This window comes from Clavelina lepadiformis, chromosome 2 (genome assembly GCF_947623445.1).
Source record: "Clavelina lepadiformis chromosome 2, kaClaLepa1.1, whole genome shotgun sequence".
Classification (NCBI taxonomy): Eukaryota; Metazoa; Chordata; class Ascidiacea; order Aplousobranchia; family Clavelinidae; genus Clavelina; species Clavelina lepadiformis.
Window position 1 is genome coordinate 1,472,021 of NC_135241.1, and position 19,859 is coordinate 1,491,879.

Here is a 19,859-nt window from a genome sequence, read left to right on the forward strand (position 1 = left end):
TATCGTTTTGACTTACAACTGTCGATTACGAAAGTGGGGGAGCTGAAGATTTGGTGCTCGTAAATAAATAATTAATAAGTAATAAATGCTGCTCATAAATAATAAATATAAATAATAAATGCTGTAAATATTAAATAAATGCTCGTATATAAGTATATTCAACTTAGATTACTTATAGTGCCTTTATTTTTGATGAATTTAATGCCCAACTTTCAGTCAAATACTCTCGCCCAGGTATGTGTTATTGTATTGGATCCAGTTGTGGTACATAGTGTCACATACATTTTATATCAGGTTTTAACTGAACGGTTCAGCAGGTTCAAAAGGGTCGAATTATAAAAGCCGATGGTTTTTAGTCTTTTTTTATTTGTATATTCTTTATACATAATTCAATTTGATGCTTTTCATCAGATAGAGGTTAGAATGGCCGCGTGTGAATAAACTAAAAGAATTTAAGCATTGATAAGGTGTGGGCTATATACGTATGTAGAATGTATAGAACGGCTATATATGCATAGAACCTTTAATATATATCTTATAATTACACACCAAGAATTTTAAAACGGCAAACTTTGTATCATTAAAAATGATCAATTAGATTCAAAACTAAATTCAATGGTTTTAACAAGTAATCTGTCTGAAGTGACTTGACCTCTTTGGGCAAGCCTCAATAACAGGAAGCCTTCTTCATCTGTTGACCTGAGAAAAATGTTTGGTTGGCAATTTGAAAACCAGCCGCTCAAACTCTCACATGAAATTCCTGTCTGGAACAAGCTCTCATTCCCTGAATCTCCAATATTCTTTACATTCCTTTGCACACGATCTCTTTCTTCTTTGCAGTTAAGTGTACTTTTAAACGTGGTGCCATCTGTGCTGCGTGTAAACAGCAGAGGGTCAATTTGCTAATGTCGTAGTGTCGGTTATTTTCAATCTTTTCAATTTGCGGTGTAATTATTTCAGTGTTTGGTATAACCTACGTAAATTTATTTTTATATATTCTCTGTTTAGAAGAAAGATCCCGATCCGTCTGGCTCGTTATTCAATGAGCTTTTGTTCACTTAAGGCCGCTTTGTGCTTTGTGGAATACGATCGAGAGGAACAAATAATAGCCGCATGACTGCATTTCCCACGTTACTTGTTGTGGGAAAGAGGAATAACAATCTGAAACATTTAAATTAAATAATACTAAAAATTGCGTTTCGTTTGTGGCTTCGGTGCATCATTTTTTTGAAAGATCTGTCTCACGATCGGGGCCGGTCAAATGATTTAATTTTATACATCAGCTTTGCAAATGGGGTTACGTATGGCAAGAAAGCAAACTGTATGCCAGTGGTTCCCAAACTTTTTCAGCTTGTGGCACACTAGAAAAATTAGAAAACGCTCGCGGCACACTTACAACAGAAGAAATGTTGCTTTAAAAAATTACCCTACTCTATCGACAATGCCATAATTGGTTTCATGCATCGTCACATGTGCTTATTTCTCAGCTATTGAAGCAGCTAGAAAGCTTTTAAGTCGCATATGCTTGTCTGCATGCCTTATTTTAAATATTTATACAGTTCTTTTCCAAAATTCCAAAAAGATTCGCGGCACACCTGAGAATCTGTGGCGGCACACTAGTGTGCCGCGGCACACAGTTTGGAAATCACTGCTGTATGCTATGGACGTAGTTTATGCAGGGGCACCGGAAAGAGGGAGCGTTGCCCCCTTGCCTTTTTTCATTACAACCACGGGGTCACAGGAAGCATTTTGTGCAGTTTATGACTTGAAATAGCAACATTAAAACATATTCTTGATAAATATGCTGCTATAAGACCACAGCGTTATCATAAAAAAGATGAAAGTTTTCACGTCACTCGAATTCCCGCCAATTCCAGCTATACAAGCTATGTTGGTGTTTTCACAATCTTACAAACAAACATCCAAAGCATGTGTGTGAGACAAAAGAAGTTTTTGCGATTGCGTTGTCTTGTGATGACGTAGTTGCATCTGATTGTACACTGGGATGTACCCTCTGCCATGCCATCTTTATAGCTAATATAACTCGTTTTTGTTGTGAAATTCTATTCTATTATATACATTTCAGATTAACCTATATGATGCTTAACAAGAAAGTTTGGTTGAGTCTAAGATAACCCTGATCGTTTGTTTATTTATAGACGCTGGAAGAATGTGTTGTGAAGGATTTAAAGGCATGCACTGACGCTAATGTTTACTCAACCAGTCGCCGTATTTCTGTGGCCAAGAAGAGAAATGCAGGTGACAAAAAACTGTTTATAAACTACTCAAGGCTATCAATACAATAATACAATTATTCTATTCAGAGAGTTTAATATCTTTGCCCTGGAAAAATCCATTATTTAAACCAGCTTCCCGGCATAGATTTTATTATTGAAACTGAAAGGTTTTGTTTAGAAAGAAACAAGACAAGAACGTACAAACGTAAAAATTCTCCAAATTACGTGAACGAATTGCTACGAGAAGAGCTGAAGATTGAAATTGAATTTTATTTTTTGTTAAATTGAGATCTTACGAAGAATTAAAAGAATTACACCAAAATCTACCTAAGTAAATCTGTAATCTGTAAATCTGTAAATGATAATTTGACCTGACGAGCAAGAGAATTGACAAGACACGATAGTATACTATACGGAGCTATAGTTTTCATAACTTTACTCAAGAGCGTCACCGCTCGGATTTTCTTAAGAGAACATCTTTCCGTTACCAAGCGGCAGCTGTAGATGTAGGACAACGTTTGGTTTGTAAATCGGTCTTTGGACTTTAGTTTGAAGCAGAACCTGAAACATGCTTGTGGTATGCACTGAAGATCAAATTATGGCACGTTTTAAATTATCAGGGTGTCAATATATGGCCTTCTAAAGATTAAAGGAGTTCTGTTATAACCACATTTGCGTGAGCGATTGATGTATTTCACTATCAAATGCCGTGTCAGTTTTTTTAATAAAGTTTCAGTATTAATGCAAGGCCAATGCCCAGATAGTTTAAATAGGTCTGCTGCAACTTATGAAGATGCCTTCATCACATTAATTCAAATTTGAAAAGAATGTATATGCTAATAACTTGTACAGTTTTGTGTTTAAATTTAATGCATTGAGAAGCACGCAATTTGCTGTCAGCCTACAAAACACTAACAAATTTCAGAATAAAAACGATGTAAACAACACAATATAAGACAGCAAACTGCTAATTCATGGCTATGAAGACAATATCAGTCGATAAAGTTTGTCCGCCGCCGTCTTTCCGTTCTATGAATTATTCAGTAATCTTCTTTTTTCCACGCACATTCGCCCAGTCTTTATGGAACACAAAACACGCTTCGCCGAGGCGCCGCGCGTCGATAAAACCAGTGCCGCTTCGGACTAAAGTAATCAATAACGAAAACTTTATTCTGGGAGTTAAAGTTTAGTTGTTTCTGACAGTTGCTGGTAAAGCTACTATTTACTTAGGTTATGTTTTTTGGGGCAGTTTAGCAAATAGCAAATAGCTCAAGCTCTAAGTTTAATTTTAAGGTAAGGTAACCATAGACTGCACATGTTTTGGTGCAATAACATTCGCCATAAAATTAGTTAGTCGTCACTCAAAACTTAATTATATGCTTGATTATAATCGATTTGTTTACAAACCTCATTTAGAGCATGTGTGACGATTATTGCAGTAATGGTTACGTGCTTCTAACATGTGTTACAGAAGGCGATACATTGTATCGTGTTTACACATGACTTACTTTTAATGCAGACTGTCTCGACGCTTGGGTTGTTGTGGTAGTAAAACTAATTAAATCCAATGATGTCCAAGTAAATTGTAGTATTAAACATGAATAGACACACATTTTTTATAGTATGGTGGGTTGAAAATTGTTTCATAAGTAAGTATAATGCAAAAAATCAAGTTGAGACTAATAAAAAACCCTCCGAGTTTGTGTAGACACTTGACACTGACTTTCCAATTAAGATTTTTATGAAAAATACCAAAACGTTACAATCAATAGTAATTATGACGCAACAAGCATTTTGCCGTATGCTGCAGGAACGACGTTTACTCAGCTCAGAGTTGGATTTTCTTGCAGGTTTCCAGCTCCAGTTTGGGTCTTATGAAAATTGTTGCGTAGGTTGTTTCGGAAGAAACGTGGCGATGGCAAGTTATTTGCAAGCCTAGCAGATAGCAATTTTAACTAAGAACATTCCAGTTTGCTTAAGTAGGTGTAACCAATCGCTGCGTTATATTGTGAAGCTGATATCATAGCTTCATTACGGTACCGGTGTAGCGCTAGCCTATAGGTTTTAGGAAATACCATTTGCAAGTATAAAACAAAACTAACTGGCCGCATGTGAAATTTTTTCATGATCTACGCGGACTGCGATGAAATAGTAATTGTTTATGCCTTTTTTACTTTTGAGAGGTGTCATAAACTCCCTTTTCTTAAACATTTTGCCTACCGTTGAACGCCATTGATCGTCTCCAAGAGGCTCCATCGCCTTCTCGGCTGACGTTGGCATGATAAGAGCCGATTAAATTGTTTTTATCAGACTATAGAATTAGTCATGCACTTTATAAAGGCAAGTGGAGAAGTGAGACTTGTAAAATATTAAACTTGCTTGGGTTTTACTGACTTCTTACAGACGACTTAACTGTGATAGAATTGAGTTTACTTTTCAATTTGCGTTCTGTGATACACGACAAAGGTGTGGCCATGACACATATTGGATTGATTAGCCTCTTTGCATTGGTGGCATCGTTTCTTGGCAACTTAACACGTAAGTATCTGATTGCAAAGTCTCTGATTAATATATTGTGAGAATACTGTAGAAACAAATGAGTAGCCTGTGCTATAGTACCGTTGCTGAAATGTTGCAAGTTTATCTTGGTGTTTTTAAGCAATATTGTAAGCAAGTATAAGCATGTCAAGGCTTAAAATCAGTGTTTATGTACCCTGTAATGTACTTGATGGTTAGATTAGTTCGGCATTTATGTTTTCCTGTTGTTTAGCTATTTCGTCATAGGTACCATTTTCATGACATGATATTATATTTTAATGCTTTTTGTGAGGAAGGGACTCGTCGTGTAAATAAGTTTGAACACTTCCTCGTATTAGTAAATACTGGAATATCTCCACATTGTCCTTTAGTGTGGGAAATTTTTGCTTAATTTTAAGCTCCATATACCGACGGGTCGAACCAGGGCACGCCTTGTGAACATATTTGTCAGATTGCTGGTAATCTGGTAAATATCATGTTATATTACGTTTTATTAAATGTGTTTGACGCGTTTCCTGCTTTTCTTAGTCCGCTAATTCGGGAATATTTCCAGATATTAAATATGATTTAAGTTAATCTAACTGAGGAATGATTTGCGTTCTTAATTCTTCAGAATACAAGATACGTTTATGAAATTACTTTTGCATGTTTATTATTGAAATACTAATAGAACCATTTGTACTTTGTGGCTAGCAGTGTTTGAGCGGAATTAAGAGTTTTGCTTAAAGTAAGCATATCTTGCTATCAGCGAAGTATTTCGTAGCTCATGATATCGCTTGTTAGCGCTGCTTTTCTAATTTGATTGACGTTTCGCGCCATAATGATGCTATCGCCCTCTAAAACATGGCCATATTTGCACTTGCTTATTCCCACTTGTGCAAAGCGGAAACCTGTTTCTGATAATACGCGGCGTAATCCATAAAGATTTTGGAAAGATGATTGCTTTATAAAAACCTAATAGAGATATCAAAAAGCCCGCGTTATTTCACGTTTAACGAAAGATCCCGATGGACGCATTCAATTCCCTAGTCTTAAAGGAGTTCTTGGCGTTCTATGGAAGAAATATTATACATGCTAGCTATATATTATATTGACGAACTTATCCAGTGAGACGGAGACGTTGCGTTTGATAAATTTTGGAATGTTCCCGTTTTGAACAGATACGACCACAGGTGATGCTTCAGATTTAAAAAAAATACCTTATGTGTACAATGTGTTGGTTAACTCTCCGTAATTTAGACTTTTTCCAATTGAAACTATGTCTTTTCAATGTTAATCTCAATTTATATATGCTTTTAAATTAAGTGTGCCACGCTAAAGTCCATTGGTCATCGTACAAACGCAAAAACATTTTTTTTCCCGAAATTTGTTTGCGAGGAGACTACATTTACATTAATCTCTCTTCTATCATAATGAAATCGATAAAATCAAGCGTCAATCGTTAAATATTCGATCATTGAAATTTAGGTCGAAACTTTTCTTCGCCCGTGGTGAGTTTGCTACGTCATCATATCGACTAAGGTGCTTTCATGGTTCTGATTTCGTCCATAAGAAAATAAGCATAATGCTTTGCTCACTATGCCTTGACAACGGCCCAAAAAATAGTTAGTCTTTGGCAAAACGTAAACACTTTCTTACCCATGAGTGGCATAATCGGCCACCAATATTGCTGGTAGAATTTCACCCACAGCGTAAGGCGTAAGCCTATGGAGCTTTTTACCTCTGAAAAAGATATGTGACATTATTATTCTCTCATTTACGTTAGAAACGTGCCTCCGCGTTGATAAGCATTGACTATAATCTCGATTTTATTCTTCAAAATTTCAACGCATTAAAATCAAAATTATATCCACGAAGTTACCTCCTAAATTTAGCGAAAAAACGCAACTGTTTACGGAAAAACGTGCATACTGCTTGATAGTTACGTCGCAAATCAATTATTCATGTGACTTAATTGATGCGCTCGGTACCTAATACGTTTCCAGTTGGACATGTGTGTTACAAACATTCAAATAATGTAGTTGTGGTGAGCATATGCGTAATGGTGTCAGGTCCGTTGCTCGCAGTATGCTTTCCCATAGCGCCTATCCAAGTTGTTTAATTAATTATGAACCGTCTGACCAAAGCGACCGCCTCTTTTACCAGGGAGGTATTTGCGGAATCGTACAGTTGATAGTTTGCGAACAATGACCCCACTTCTCTGGGGAGTGAAAGCATTTGTCAATTAAAGTGATCACCAACGCAATCACGTTCAATCAAACAGATGCCATCGATTCCTGCGCGTTTTGAGCGAGTTCTTACATGAATATCATTGGAAGAAAATAACTTTGGACCTCTCATTAGACAATAACTCATTTGTTTTCGGAAATTGTTTTCTCATCAACACAAGTGTAAACAACACTTCGAACAAGGTTTCATTAAAGGGGAATCACCTTATTGCTTTTGTATATAAATTCCCGCGGGCAGGATATGAAAACAATTTGTGTTTAGAAGTCTTATCCATTATTCTAATTGAACCATATTCAGTCATTATGCTTAGGCTATCTGGACAACAGCAATAACTGACTCAACTACGTTTGTATAAATCAAACCAAGTGTTTACTATCCAGTTTTACCATTTTCTAAGTAGTAACGGAAGTCATTACTTTAAACATTTCAATTGTTCAGTTGAAATTTGCTGATCAGCAAAGAATGTATCCTATATTTTGGACACGTATTCAATAGATTACTCTGTTACAAAGGGACATACCATAGTCTGCAAAGAAAAAAATAATGCACTTGTGCTTATATCTGCATTGACACAAAGGTATAACATCTAGTTTTGGTGTTCCAAATTTACCTTGTGTGCTAAAGCTTGATTATGTAACATTATAGTAACCTTCGACCTTTCTCAACCACCGTAAAAGCACAATGTTTTTGTTTTGACCCTGATAACAAGGAAACATGACAGGGTTCTTAAAGCAAATTGTGTTTACTTTTATTCATACTGGCTGAAAAAATACTACTTTAAGCTCACTCCCTTTGTATGACGTAATGGTTTTTTAAAACTTTCATGAATTTTTAAAGACTAGTCTATGATGTGCTTTTAGCTACGAGAGGGTTTACTTGGTTAGTCCTTGGGCACTCAATCATGTCTGTTTTGTAGTTGTACATGTTGCCGTAAACCTACTTGTTTTTCCGGCTGTGTTGTAATCTATCATTATACATCAACAGTGTATTGCATGACTGGGTATAGAAGTATTAGTCACTAAACTGTAGAAATAATTATGCTGTAGCCAAGCAGTAAATATCTGCAACTGCCAATGTTGTATTATAATTTAATCAAGCAATTGATTATCTCCACGAGTTGTTGTTTTCAAAGCAGCTGTTTCTTTCCTGTGGCAATGTATAGCGCAAATGTGGATTAAAACTTATTCTAAAAAATTCTCTTGTTTGCTTGTGCATGCTGTTAAAGACTGAGAGATTATGATGTCATAATTCCTTTTCCACTGTGGCCTTAACATTGACAAGCACAAGGTTACTAAACCTTAAAATTGCTTGTCATTTAAATTATGGCTTGTATAAATTAGTCTTACTCCCCGTGGTACTGTGATGTTGTCAAAACAATCTTTTTATTTTTATGCTGGATCACATAAAATTTGGCACTGAGACCCTGACAACTTAAAACTTTTCTTTTCCAACTTGCTTTCTGGATTACACTGGTTTCTAGTAAAAATTGCATTTTTTGTGTTTTTTCTTTAGTCGCCGAAGATGATTTGCTCGAGCTCAAGGTGCGACCAAAGCTGGCTGTAGTTGACGAGAAAGGAACCTCATTTCTCACCTGTTCGCATGCAAATTCCATCACAAATGTCAAGTGGCTCGATCCAGATCAAAATGAAATTACATCTGATGCGAAGGTACGTGATGAACATTTATTTCACTCTTTATTGCACTATTTTTGCTCTCATGCGTCTTGAACCGAAATTAATCTAACAACGTTGAATTGGGCATTGGACTCCGTGACGTCCAATGCAAGCGCAGTCCAATGGCTGCTGAGCCTGGACAACATAATGAAATGACGTTGCCTCATGTTCGCAAGAAGAACTGAAAGTAGTGCTTATGCGTTCTTTGCTGCTTAAAGGGGATGAATATCGAAACCGAGAAGAAATCCATCCGACTTATCTTTACGGATCCTAAAAGTCACATGAATGGGCGATACTCCTGCAATGGTTACAATACAAACTTAAATCAATCTGTAACAGTCTTTGGAGAACTACGTGTTTATAGTATGTGCTATTCCTTTTCGTTTAACTTGGTAGCTTGATATGATTTGCTAAATCCATTAACCAAGACCAATACTGACTAAATGGTTTCTTCATAGTTGATCTTTGGTATACTTTGTTATCGTGTTAGCATTGATACAAGTGTTATGTACGGTGTCTTATGTTTCAACAGAGGAATTAGAGTTTGTCAATATCAAAGAGAGACAAGCATTTGAAAGAGGCCAAGATGCTGAGGTGGTGTGTGAAGTGCAAGGTAACCCTGGACCGAAGGAGATTAAATGGTTGAAAGAGAAAAAGGGTTTGGATGGCACAAATTCAAGTGAGTTCAGAAGAAGTTGTGCTTAGCACTGTGATACCATAAATAATGTACTGTTTTGTGGGTGTTTGTTTGTGATTTTGAAATCCATCACGTCATTGCAACTTTTCACCATTCAGGTCGCATCTATGTAAATCCTGATGGGAATCTTGTCATAAGGAGAATAAAAAAGTCTGATGAGGGTGTCTATGTCTGCAGGGCCATCGAAGACTTTCAAACCCAGCTTATAAAACAAAAGTTTACTGTTGACGTTGAATGTAAGCATGTCTATCATTAGTTAATTGCGTGATGTCTTTTCTATAAACTTTTTTATATAGATGTATTTATTGGTTTTATTACACATATTTATACGCTTGTGGCAGATTTAGACAACGACAACGGCAACTATTTCATTATATTTGTTATAAATTCAAAATTTTACTTTTTATGAAAGTTGCCCCGAAGAATCTTAAAGTAAAGGAAGCTGAAACATTGAACTTGGGAGACAGTACAAAGCTAAGCTGCCATGCAAATGCGGAACCCGATCCATCCTACACGTAAGCATGGCCAGTTTCTTTGTAGAAATTGCTCTAGATCTGTTTCGTCTTTTAATTTATGCTGGTTCTACAGTAGCTTAATTGGCTTTAAAACAACATTCTTCGAACATTTTGTCAACTTTTTCACGTTGCAAACCATTGTTGCAGCTCACAATCTCATTTTCCTTGTTTTGAAATAACTCAACCTACGATAGAATATTAAAAAAATCATAAATCTTTATTGCTCTTGTAAGTTTAAGGAAGCTTGTTTTTTAATTTTACATTCAATTCTTGGGAAACATGGCTCATAAAAATATATACACTCAGTGTATGTTTGTGCACAGTGTGTAGTTTTAATGTCAAAGTGCGGGGTAAGCTTAATGATACTGCGTCACACCAACAACTGCAAAATTCAATGATCGTAGCGACACATTTTCAGCGATGTGCAATGCTTGGCCGACAGCCTGCAAAGTTAAATTTGAAATTTGTAAGCAAACTGTTTGATACGTTTTTGCAGGTGGTACCGTGAAACAGTGGTCAATAGCACTAAGCAACAGACTGTGATCACTTTTGGTGTAGAAGATGGTGGCGCCAAGTTAGCGTTGGGTAAGGACTTGACTGTTTTATCAATTCTTGAAAAACTGCTGTTAACATTGAAACACTTTTTTGCAGTTAACGTCACATTAGCAGATGAGGGGAGATACGTATGCGAGGTGCGCAACAAGCGGGGGAATATTAATGGCACGACCGATGTCGTTGTCCAAGGTATTAATAAACATTTGTATTTAACCTCAAGTTATTTGTCAGTTTGATTTTTTATTTAAAATTGAATAAACTTTGAAATGAATATTGGATATTCTTCCTTGAATTGGCGGAATAAGTTAAAATTCAGGTCTCCTGTTTAAACCATTTTGTCAAACTGATACCCAGCTGTGGGGAAAATATGTTTCTCTTTTAATACCTCTTTATTTTACATTTTATTTGAAATTGTATGGAGGGTAGGAGAAATGGAATGTTCCTTGCCATGTGTGCATTTAACCAAAATAAAACCTGGTGCGTTTGCAACGTGTCTTTATGGCTTTATGAATTATTTAAAAAGCTCAAGGCAAATGCAGAGTCTCATTGATTGGATGATTTCATCCTGTGCTTTACTTATCTTCAGACATGTGTTGTCATCCTTATAATTTTTATTTCAGTTAAATTTTTATTGGAATAATTTCATAAAAACAAATTTTTTTCTTTGAGAAGTTTTTGAATTATTGTATTAGAATTGAAAACACAAGTTACACAAGAGCTTGCACGGTTCACTTCACATGTCATTCGACTGCATCAAGACCAATGGTTGAAACATTTTTGTAAAAAGAAAACTTTGCTGAGCAGAAAGCAGCACTTTGAACATCTCTCGGCTTCAAGTTGTCTGTTTTGTCGCTTTCTAAGCATTTTATTGAAGTATTGATTTTCACCTTAATGAGATATTGATCACAAAGATCGGGCACATTTGCTTTTTAAACCAAACTTATACGCAGGCCTTGGTTAAGATGTAAACTTATTTTTTGGATGTTTTTGTGTCATTTTTTTTACTTTGGGCGTGTGCCTTTTGTGAACACATTCTGCCTTTGACAAGTCCAAATCCCCTTGCCCCATATTACAGGAATATCAAATAAACAAGTTGTTTGTGATTTCATTCCATGAAAGTTCATTGATAGGGTTTTGAAGCAGCACAGAATTTCTTAAACTTGAGTTTATTGTAAATAGAGGTGCAGAGCTTGTTTTCTGTTGGCTCTTAGTGATATTCCCACAGGGCTAGAAGGAGGACAATTAAGATGAAGCATATCAAGTTAACAGTGTATGAGTAATGACCTCATTTAGGGCTTGGAAACTCAATTTCTTACGAAACGCTGATGTTATGCAAAACTCACTATATGCAGCCGGCTTCATTGGTTATGTTTTTGGGCATTTTTTTTAAACGGTTATTAAGATGCTATTTATTTGCATTGGTATGACCTTTGTGATAAAGATTTCACTGCTCAGAAACATCTCTTGGGACCTGTGTAAGTGAACAGTGTCCAGCTGTCTCTGTAGGGTGTGGTTTACACAAAGACCCACTTCGTGTCAATGCTCTGACGTGTTAAGCTCAATTTCTCCAATATAACTTCACACAGTGACTTTTTTGTACTGACTCAGTTTCATGTCCACAAACACGGTCATATTTGTAAGTTTTAGTAAAAATTTATATGTTGTGTTGTGTAATAACCCACTTGATACGCTCTCACACCTCAACATGTCTCAATGCATTTAGTACCTCCAACCATTCTACATTCGAATGATGACAAGGTCAGCGTGGGCGGTGAGGCGACACTCTCCTGTGAAGCAAGCGGGAAACCAACACCAACGGTCCATTTCTACAAAAGCGGCGTATATGTGAACATGTCACTGGTAATCTTTTGCTGTCCTTACAAATTGTTAACTTCACCAAATTAGTTCAATAATGTCCCGATTTTAAGCAGAATTTTACAGGTTTCAGTATTTTGTTTGTCAATCACTCAGGTCACACAGAGTCCGGGCAGTGTAAGTGCTGAATATGACGAAGGTTATGCCAGACTAAGCTTCAATCATGCATCGATTGAAGACAGAGGACAGTATGAATGTGTAGCGACTAATGACGCTGGAACTGTGTCGGAAAACTTAAACCTGGATGTGCTGTGTAAGCAATCGCAATGTATTTCTAATGCTTTTTCTTCTATAAGCATGATTATTACAGTAAATGACGTTGGCGTAACAGCGGGAACCGCAACCCACAGTTAATATAAAACTACAAAAGATAGTTTAAGATGATTCTATTTGTCAAATTATTCGCAAAAAATCCATGCTTGCTGGAACTAAAACTTGAAGTGAACATTCAACGTATTTGAAGTTTCACTTTTTATTTCAGACGCCCCGCAAAATAAAACCCTTCCAACAGTGTCAAGATGCACTGGCCAGTCAGCCCAGATAGTTTGCAGTTTCGACGCCAACCCAGATCCAGACTTAGTTTGGGGGCAAATTGTGAATGAGGGGCAGCAGGAGTGGGAAACGATGTTTGGTGAATTTGTGTCCAAATCTTCTGCCCCTCCTTGCCCCGACTGCGTCAACGCATCATTCAAACCACTCCAACTTGATCAGAATTTTGTTGTTTCCACTAAGAACAGAATGTTGATTTTAGACGTAAGTTTCATTAAACACTGACATGTCGTCGCATTTAAGATTATTTAGTGCACTTGATAATAACCTGGAGTCTAACTCAAGAATAACAACACATTTTTCATCAATGTATGTATTGCTGCAGATTAAAAATGTCACAGCACAGTCATTCGGTGAGTATTACTGCAAGGCCAACAACAGCCAGGGTGAGAACATGGCATCGGCTGAGCTGGTGGAAGCCCAAAAGCCTGGCGTACCTCGAAAAGTTACGGTAAGTCATGCCAGTCAATCGTGGCCTCTTTTGGGTAATGCTATAACTTGTGCATTTTTTTTGACTCTTGAAACACGCAGTAAGTTTAACTGAAGCAGCGTTAGCATTGACAGATTAAAGCAGTTAATGAAATTGCCAAGTGCGTAGAATGACTAGCAAGCGAGCAAATATACAACTATGGTACTGTCCAGGTAACCGACTTGTCCACGACTACAGTGTTAGTCAACTTTTCCCCACCGAGTGACATCCCGGTGAGGATTATCTCGTACACCGTGGAGGTCGAGGAGGTGGGAGGTGGGGATTCCGTAATCACCAGGACAATTGATGCAGGTTATTTTTGAATTTACTTTTGAAATTTATTTTTAAGCGTTTTTTATGGACTTCTTATTCAACTCGGTCTTTGGTCTGGAAAAGGAAGAAACAACGGGGCCTGTTATATGCCTGACACTGACTTCAACAATGCTACCTGATTGTTGTTTCAGATGAAATGATTGGAAGTAATCCTGGTGCAGTCATACAAGAGGAGTTCACTGACCTCAACCATGACACCAACTACTTTGTGAAAGTTCGTGCTGAAAATTGCCAGGGTCTTGGCGAACCAAACAAGCCCCAACCTTTTAAAACTGAAAGAATAGGTGCAGTTTAGCTGAATTTAGGAAGCTCTAAGTGGTTTTCTTTAAAATTGTGATTTGTATTTCTTCTTTTGTTTAAATAATTTGGCTAACAACTATTTTTATTGAAATCCGGTCTCAATTAAGACTCCCCCGAAGCAGTGAAACCGAAGGACAATTCCCCATCCCACGATCGTTACACCGTTGAATGGGAACTCGGCGAGTCTGGCGGTGGCAACTTTCAGAAGATAGAAATATTATACAAGCCGGTGAGCCTTTACAAATGCTTTGCTTTTATCATTTTATTTCATTCCTAAAGCAGTATTTAATGGTTATACTGCAACTCTAATTCTCGGAATTGATGAGTTTGATTTGTCGCGCTACTCTACCCATTAGCATGAGCATGAAATAAGACATGCTTTGCTCAAAATTGTTTTTTAATCTTTTTTTGGCATTCATTTTATTATCGCATTATTGTTATTAATGAAAATATGTTTTACACAGTTTAATGCCATGAATTCGAGTATGGGACCAATCATTATCATGAGCACTGATGATGAATTTTTGTCAAAGAAATATGATCTAAAAGGCAAGTGTTAAAGGTTGCAAGTCAAACATAAAACAAACACTAGAGCCAAATCATTTTGTCATTATGTTTCCTAATATCTTTGATGTAGAGTTTGTTCGGTTTATTAAACATTTAGAATTCATATGATATCATGTAGTCCAATAATTAAGTTTGCAAATACATGTAGAAGTTACGCGTTTTTCATGAAGTACAAGAACTGTCTTCACTTTTATCATTGTTGTTAAAGATCTTACGCCTCAAACCAACTATGAGGTTAAGTTAGTGATTTACAATGAAGTCGGAACAGCCACAGCTGTCTATAACTTCACCACTGGTGCAGGTGGGTGGTGGTTTTTCTTTTCTTTTTGCCAACTTTGAAATATTTTGTTGTATCTTATCAAAGTTTTTCTTTCTTTTTCAATCGCAATGCAGCTGTTTAACTAAAATGAATCTTTTTTTAAAACTGTTACATTTAGTTTGATGTTAAGATTTCCCTGAATTGAGTTTAGCTTTAAATGCCAAGAAAAATAAGTAAGCCTCATATCCAGCTTAAATGCTTAACACTACAGTGTGAGAGATAAGGAAGATAGTTGATAGGTATCGAGAGATTTGAAGCAGAAAATGTCCTTGGCTTAGATGGTCAGTTTGCTCATTTGGACAAAAAGCTGGATGACTCGAGCGCCGAGGAAAGTAAAAATGATCAGTTTGAGGAAAGTTACAGAAATGACAGAGTCACTGAGCCACAAGTCACAAAAAATTATCCAATCGGAGACCCTGCTTTCAGAACGGACTCAAAGAATGTCAGTAAAAGCAACTTATTTCCAGGTTTGTGTCATTTGCAAGGTAAAAAACATTCATACGCTGCAGGTTGTACAATATACATTGAGTTACCTTATTACGCAGCATTGCAGTAAAATATTTAAGAAAGATATAGTAATTAAAACACGAGTTATACAGTGAAAGCTCTATTGTGAAACTATTTTAATTCCAGATTTTAGATAAGTCAAAATGGCTTTACTGGTCGAAATAAAACGCCTGTTAAATGCAAGTTAGCTTGAATCTCTAATTTGAATGCAGGAAAAGAGCTTGTTGTTGGTTAATTGGTAAAAATTCTCTTATCATATCATGACCAAGTGCACATAGAGATACTTCTGTGCATGTGCCAAGACTTTTATTTTTAGTTGGTTGTTTCACAGAGGGTTTATCAAACTTTTTGGTTCTGCGACCCCATTTTAGAAAAGAAATTTCTGTGCGACCCCTTGAGAGGTAGCCTATATGTTAATGATGCTAAAACAATAAGCGTCCAATTATAAATATCAAGTAGTATTTTTGTCTCTGGCAAAATCATACAAGTGCACACAGTCTAATGAAGTACAGTGACCGTAGCCTACAGTAATAAAAGAATCTTGTAATGGAAGCAGTAAAACGAATAAAAAATTAACAAAAAACAATTCAATTTATAAAAATTAAATTTCTTTCATGACTTCAAAATTACATTATGCGACCCCAAGCGGGTCGCAACCCACAGTTTGAGAAGCCCTGGTTATCAGACTTTTTGCTGATCTTTGTATCAGCTATAGCTAAATTAAAGTGATTTAATGAGTCGCGTCAACTTCAACTTATCGAGCTTTCACTGTAGAAAGTTTTGCTGCAGAAAATGTGCTTGGTGGCCAGATGACTGGTTCGAAGGAAAAGCAAAATGACTCGAGTGCTGAGGAAAGTCAAAAAGATCAGTTTGAGGAAAGTTACAGAAATGCCAGGATCACTGAGCCACGAGTCACAAAGAATTATCCAATCAGAGACCCAGTTTTCAGAATATATCCAACCAATGTCTCGGCAAAGGTCTTTACCACAGGTTGGTGACATCTACAGGGAAAATCAGATTTTTTCAGGGAGTTCTCAGTACCATCAATTAGATATTTGTCATAAGTAGCTTAAATGTGGCATGCAGTACTAAGCTATTTTACATTCAGTGAGACAAGTTAGTGCAGTGATAAGGATGTAGTGTTTTTCGGTTAACATATAATCTTCATTTATAGCAAAGGGTTTTTCAAGCTTTAAATGCTTAGCATTGCTGTGTGAGAGATAAGAAAGATAGTCGGTAGATGTTAAAAGACTTGATGCAGGAAATGACTTTGGCTTAGACGGTGGTTTGACTCATTTCGACAAAAAGCCAGATGACTCGGGTGGTAAGGCGAGCCAAAAAGATCAGTTTGAGGATGGTTACAGAAATGACACAGTCACTGAGAAACAAGTCACAAAGAACTATCCAATCAGAGACCGTGGTTTCAGAATAAACTCGTTGAATTCCACTGAAAACATCTCATTGGCAGGTTTGTAACATTAACGAATTAAAAAATTTTTCAGACCCAAATCAAGAATTTTTGAGTATCACCAGCAGGATATTTCTGACCGCAAGTAAAATAAATATAAGCACAAGCGCACTTCTGCACATGGTTGACTTTTCTCACAGTTTAAAATTGACTAATGTGTGAATTTTACAATAACTTTCAATGGGATTTTTAGTTTTGTGGAGTGTAAATGCTTGTAAAACTACAGTTTTAAATTTATAACTAAGCAGTTCGTACACAAGGTTTTTAAAGTTTTGACTTTGACCGCTACTTTTAATGACCAACTGCTAACTTTTTGCTTCAGTTGCCGAAGTATATGTTTTAGGAGACCTTAGGGAAAATTTAAGAAATTGTTTCGATCCCCAAAAAAACCTTTAAGTGTACAATGCATACAAACATGTGGGAAACAGAATTTTTTTGTTTTAAAGTTCCCACAAAGTCTCCTCAAGAGAAGAGTGGCGACGTTGGTCCTCGAAGTGGAGGAGTAGGCTTGGTTGCGATTATTATCATTGTTGTCGCCGTAGTTGTGCTCATCATCGTGGTCGGTGAGTGTCTCTTTTATGTGAGTTAAAGACATTTGATAATCTCAGTAAAACACTTGTCCATCGCCGTGGGTATTGTGATTATATCCACAGTACATGATGTCATTTACCATAAGACTCATCTCCAAATGCATTCTGTGGTCACAATGCTTCATAAGACTCATATAATATGCACAAACAATCTACCTGTCAGGGTGATAGGAAAATGATTCTCACTTGTCTTTTGGAAACACGTGGTGAAATATTTCCCAGAACTACCTTATTAGGCTTACCTATTCTAAGACAAAGCTTTCGTCAACTTTTTTATGCAGACCTCTCGCTGTGCATGCAACGTCACTACGGCGTCTCACACTTCATATATTCCCACACTTGTGCGCCCTCTAGTGCTGGTGAGGGCAATGCCAAGGAGCTCGAGGAAGGTTCCGCAGAGTTCAGGTGAGTTCATATTTCCAAATATTATTCATCCGACACTTAACCCAGCAAGTTTGCACCGATGAACTTTATTATAACTCTTCCACATCCATGAGTACTTTACTCCAATAGTTGACAATGCGTTGTTGCGTTTCTAATGATGGCAATTATTTGTTTGTAAACCCGTCTGTTTTCTGTCTTGGCACAGAAAAGGCACATACAGGTGAAATCAGGTTTTGATTCGCCGTTCACTTTCTAATACATCCAAACACCATCATTACATTAATCATCACTGATCATTATATTTCGATTATGACATCACTTATTAATATGTGTGACATCACAGAAAAGACAGTAAAGCAGAAGGAGTCACAAACGTTGTCATGAGCAACGAAAAACAACCTTTGGCTAATGATGCTGCGCCAATTGCAAATGGAGCCGAGTATGTTCCCTGCATGTCAGTTTTGATGTTGTCAGACGTTGGGTTTCCAAATTGTGTCGTAATAGTCCATGTTGTGTTAAGTGCTTTGTTAGACCTTGCTTAATCCGCTCATTTGTTTATAAACAACTAATTGGCGAAACGTAACATATTGTGTATTTTGATAACAAAGTTGCAGTATTTAAAGTTAATTCTGTGTGAAAGAGGAAACTGCTTTCCTCATTGATTTTGGAGAACATATCCACGGTATTCGTAGTTTGTTGTGTTGAAGAGATAGAAGTAGAAACACATAATGGTGTTACGTTCTTAAAATGCTATTTAATTCGTGGAGAATCAGTTAACAATGTTATTAGTATCAGTTAATAATGTTATTAGCATCAGTTAAAAAGTTACTACACTAACTAGCAGAATGTTGTGGATTAGTGTTAATGATATCTCACCATCATTGGAATTTCATGAAAATAGAAATGAACACGGAATTGACAATGAGGAAACTCCATTAAATAAAGAAGAAAAGAACGAAACGAAAATTGAGCCCACCACTGTGGAACAACCTCCACAAGAGGGCGCCCAGTACGTGACATAGTTTTTCTTGTCTTGCTATGATAGCTTCATTTGCTTTGATCTCAGCTCTGTTATATATCAACAAGCAGTTAACAAAAGACCCGCTATTAATGCGCGGTTAGTCGAAAAGGCCAGCTCAAACTTTTAGTTTGGTAACTTGATGTTACGGGTAACAGTTTCCGTAAAACCATGTTTTAGCCAGTTCTTTGCTGTTTCAAAGGACCCTGAGTATTGGTGCATGATTTCATTTCATTAAATACTTTGCTAATCATGTGAATGTCACGCAGACAAAAGCCATTGTCACCGGCAGATGTCACCATGGAAGTAGCAGATGAACAAACTAAAGAACTATTGCCATGATACGACATCATCACTGATGACATCATGGTGTGAGCACATAATCTGCTTGTATTGTTGTTCAAGTGTTCTTGGGATCTCATTTCATTGCCACTTCATGGGATTCTTCACGCGATGTGAACACATTGATAATAATTCTCATTTTTACGTGCTAATAAACGACGTCAGACAAATAAGGCGAATCAGAAACATCATGTTATCCTATTTTTGCCATTTATTGTGTTCATTTTTTTTCCCCGAATTATAATTTTTCTGTTTTCTTCAGCGAACACTGAAGTGTGAGACACGGGAAAGCCCCTATTTTTAGTTCCCAGTTTGCCTAGGTTGGTTTTGGTAAAGAAATTATTGGAATCTCAACGGAAAGAATTTTGATTCTTTGTTTTTTTGTGTGACAGTATCAGTTCATTTACTGTAGAACTTTGCATTTTATTGGCTGTTAACTGTCATTTTATTTTATCGCGTTCTTTAAACTCTGTTTTATGAATTGTGTTATTAAAAGTACGCAGTATATGAATTTTTGGCTCCCGCCTACGTTGCTGTAATTGATGTGGTGATGAATTGAGATGTTCTTTGTTGCATGTCATTTAAATTACATTGTTACTTATGTGTTACGTAAAAAACAATGAACAATTATCGTAAAATATTGTCATAAAAACGTTTATTGTGGTATTTTAATATCATGCTTCTGTCAGCTTTT

At 36.6% G+C, this 19,859-nt stretch overlaps 1 protein-coding gene across 7 annotated transcripts; it reads left to right on the forward strand.

Annotated features, from left to right (window-relative positions):
- Nucleotides 1-4,100: 4,100 nt before the first annotated feature.
- On the forward strand, nucleotides 4,101-19,858 carry LOC143445932 (neural cell adhesion molecule 2-like). 7 transcript variants are annotated; one of them, XM_076945337.1, is made up of 25 exons: nucleotides 4,101-4,775; nucleotides 8,517-8,671; nucleotides 8,896-9,040; nucleotides 9,210-9,356; nucleotides 9,473-9,610; nucleotides 9,787-9,889; nucleotides 10,386-10,474; nucleotides 10,541-10,633; nucleotides 12,168-12,304; nucleotides 12,416-12,572; nucleotides 12,801-13,072; nucleotides 13,194-13,319; nucleotides 13,511-13,649; nucleotides 13,802-13,954; nucleotides 14,078-14,199; nucleotides 14,435-14,519; nucleotides 14,746-14,838; nucleotides 15,135-15,323; nucleotides 16,138-16,353; nucleotides 16,643-16,831; nucleotides 17,278-17,394; nucleotides 17,703-17,826; nucleotides 18,149-18,244; nucleotides 18,707-18,814; nucleotides 19,093-19,858. In XM_076945337.1, exons 1-25 carry the CDS (start codon nucleotides 4,712-4,714, stop codon nucleotides 19,163-19,165), a joined length of 3,330 nt encoding a protein of 1,109 aa, XP_076801452.1. In that variant the 5' UTR covers nucleotides 4,101-4,711; the 3' UTR covers nucleotides 19,166-19,858. The 7 variants fall into 7 exon arrangements, with proteins under 7 accessions (XP_076801452.1, XP_076801453.1, XP_076801456.1 ...); XM_076945338.1 differs by having other exon boundaries at nucleotides 16,153-16,353; XM_076945340.1 differs by lacking the exon at nucleotides 4,101-4,775 and adding an exon at nucleotides 7,428-7,581.
- Nucleotide 19,859: the final 1 nt, after the last annotated feature.

Bases quoted from the DNA above. Each gene is read 5' to 3' on its own strand.
- LOC143445932 (XM_076945337.1), top strand. From the start codon at position 4,712: ATGACACATATTGGATTGATTAGCCTCTTTGCATTGGTGGCATCGTTT. The intron at 9,611-9,786 runs GTAAGCATGTCT...TTTTTATGAAAG, and splicing joins GTTTACTGTTGACGTTGAAT to TTGCCCCGAAGAATCTTAAA. The intron at 10,475-10,540 runs GTAAGGACTTGA...ACTTTTTTGCAG, and splicing joins TGGCGCCAAGTTAGCGTTGG to TTAACGTCACATTAGCAGAT.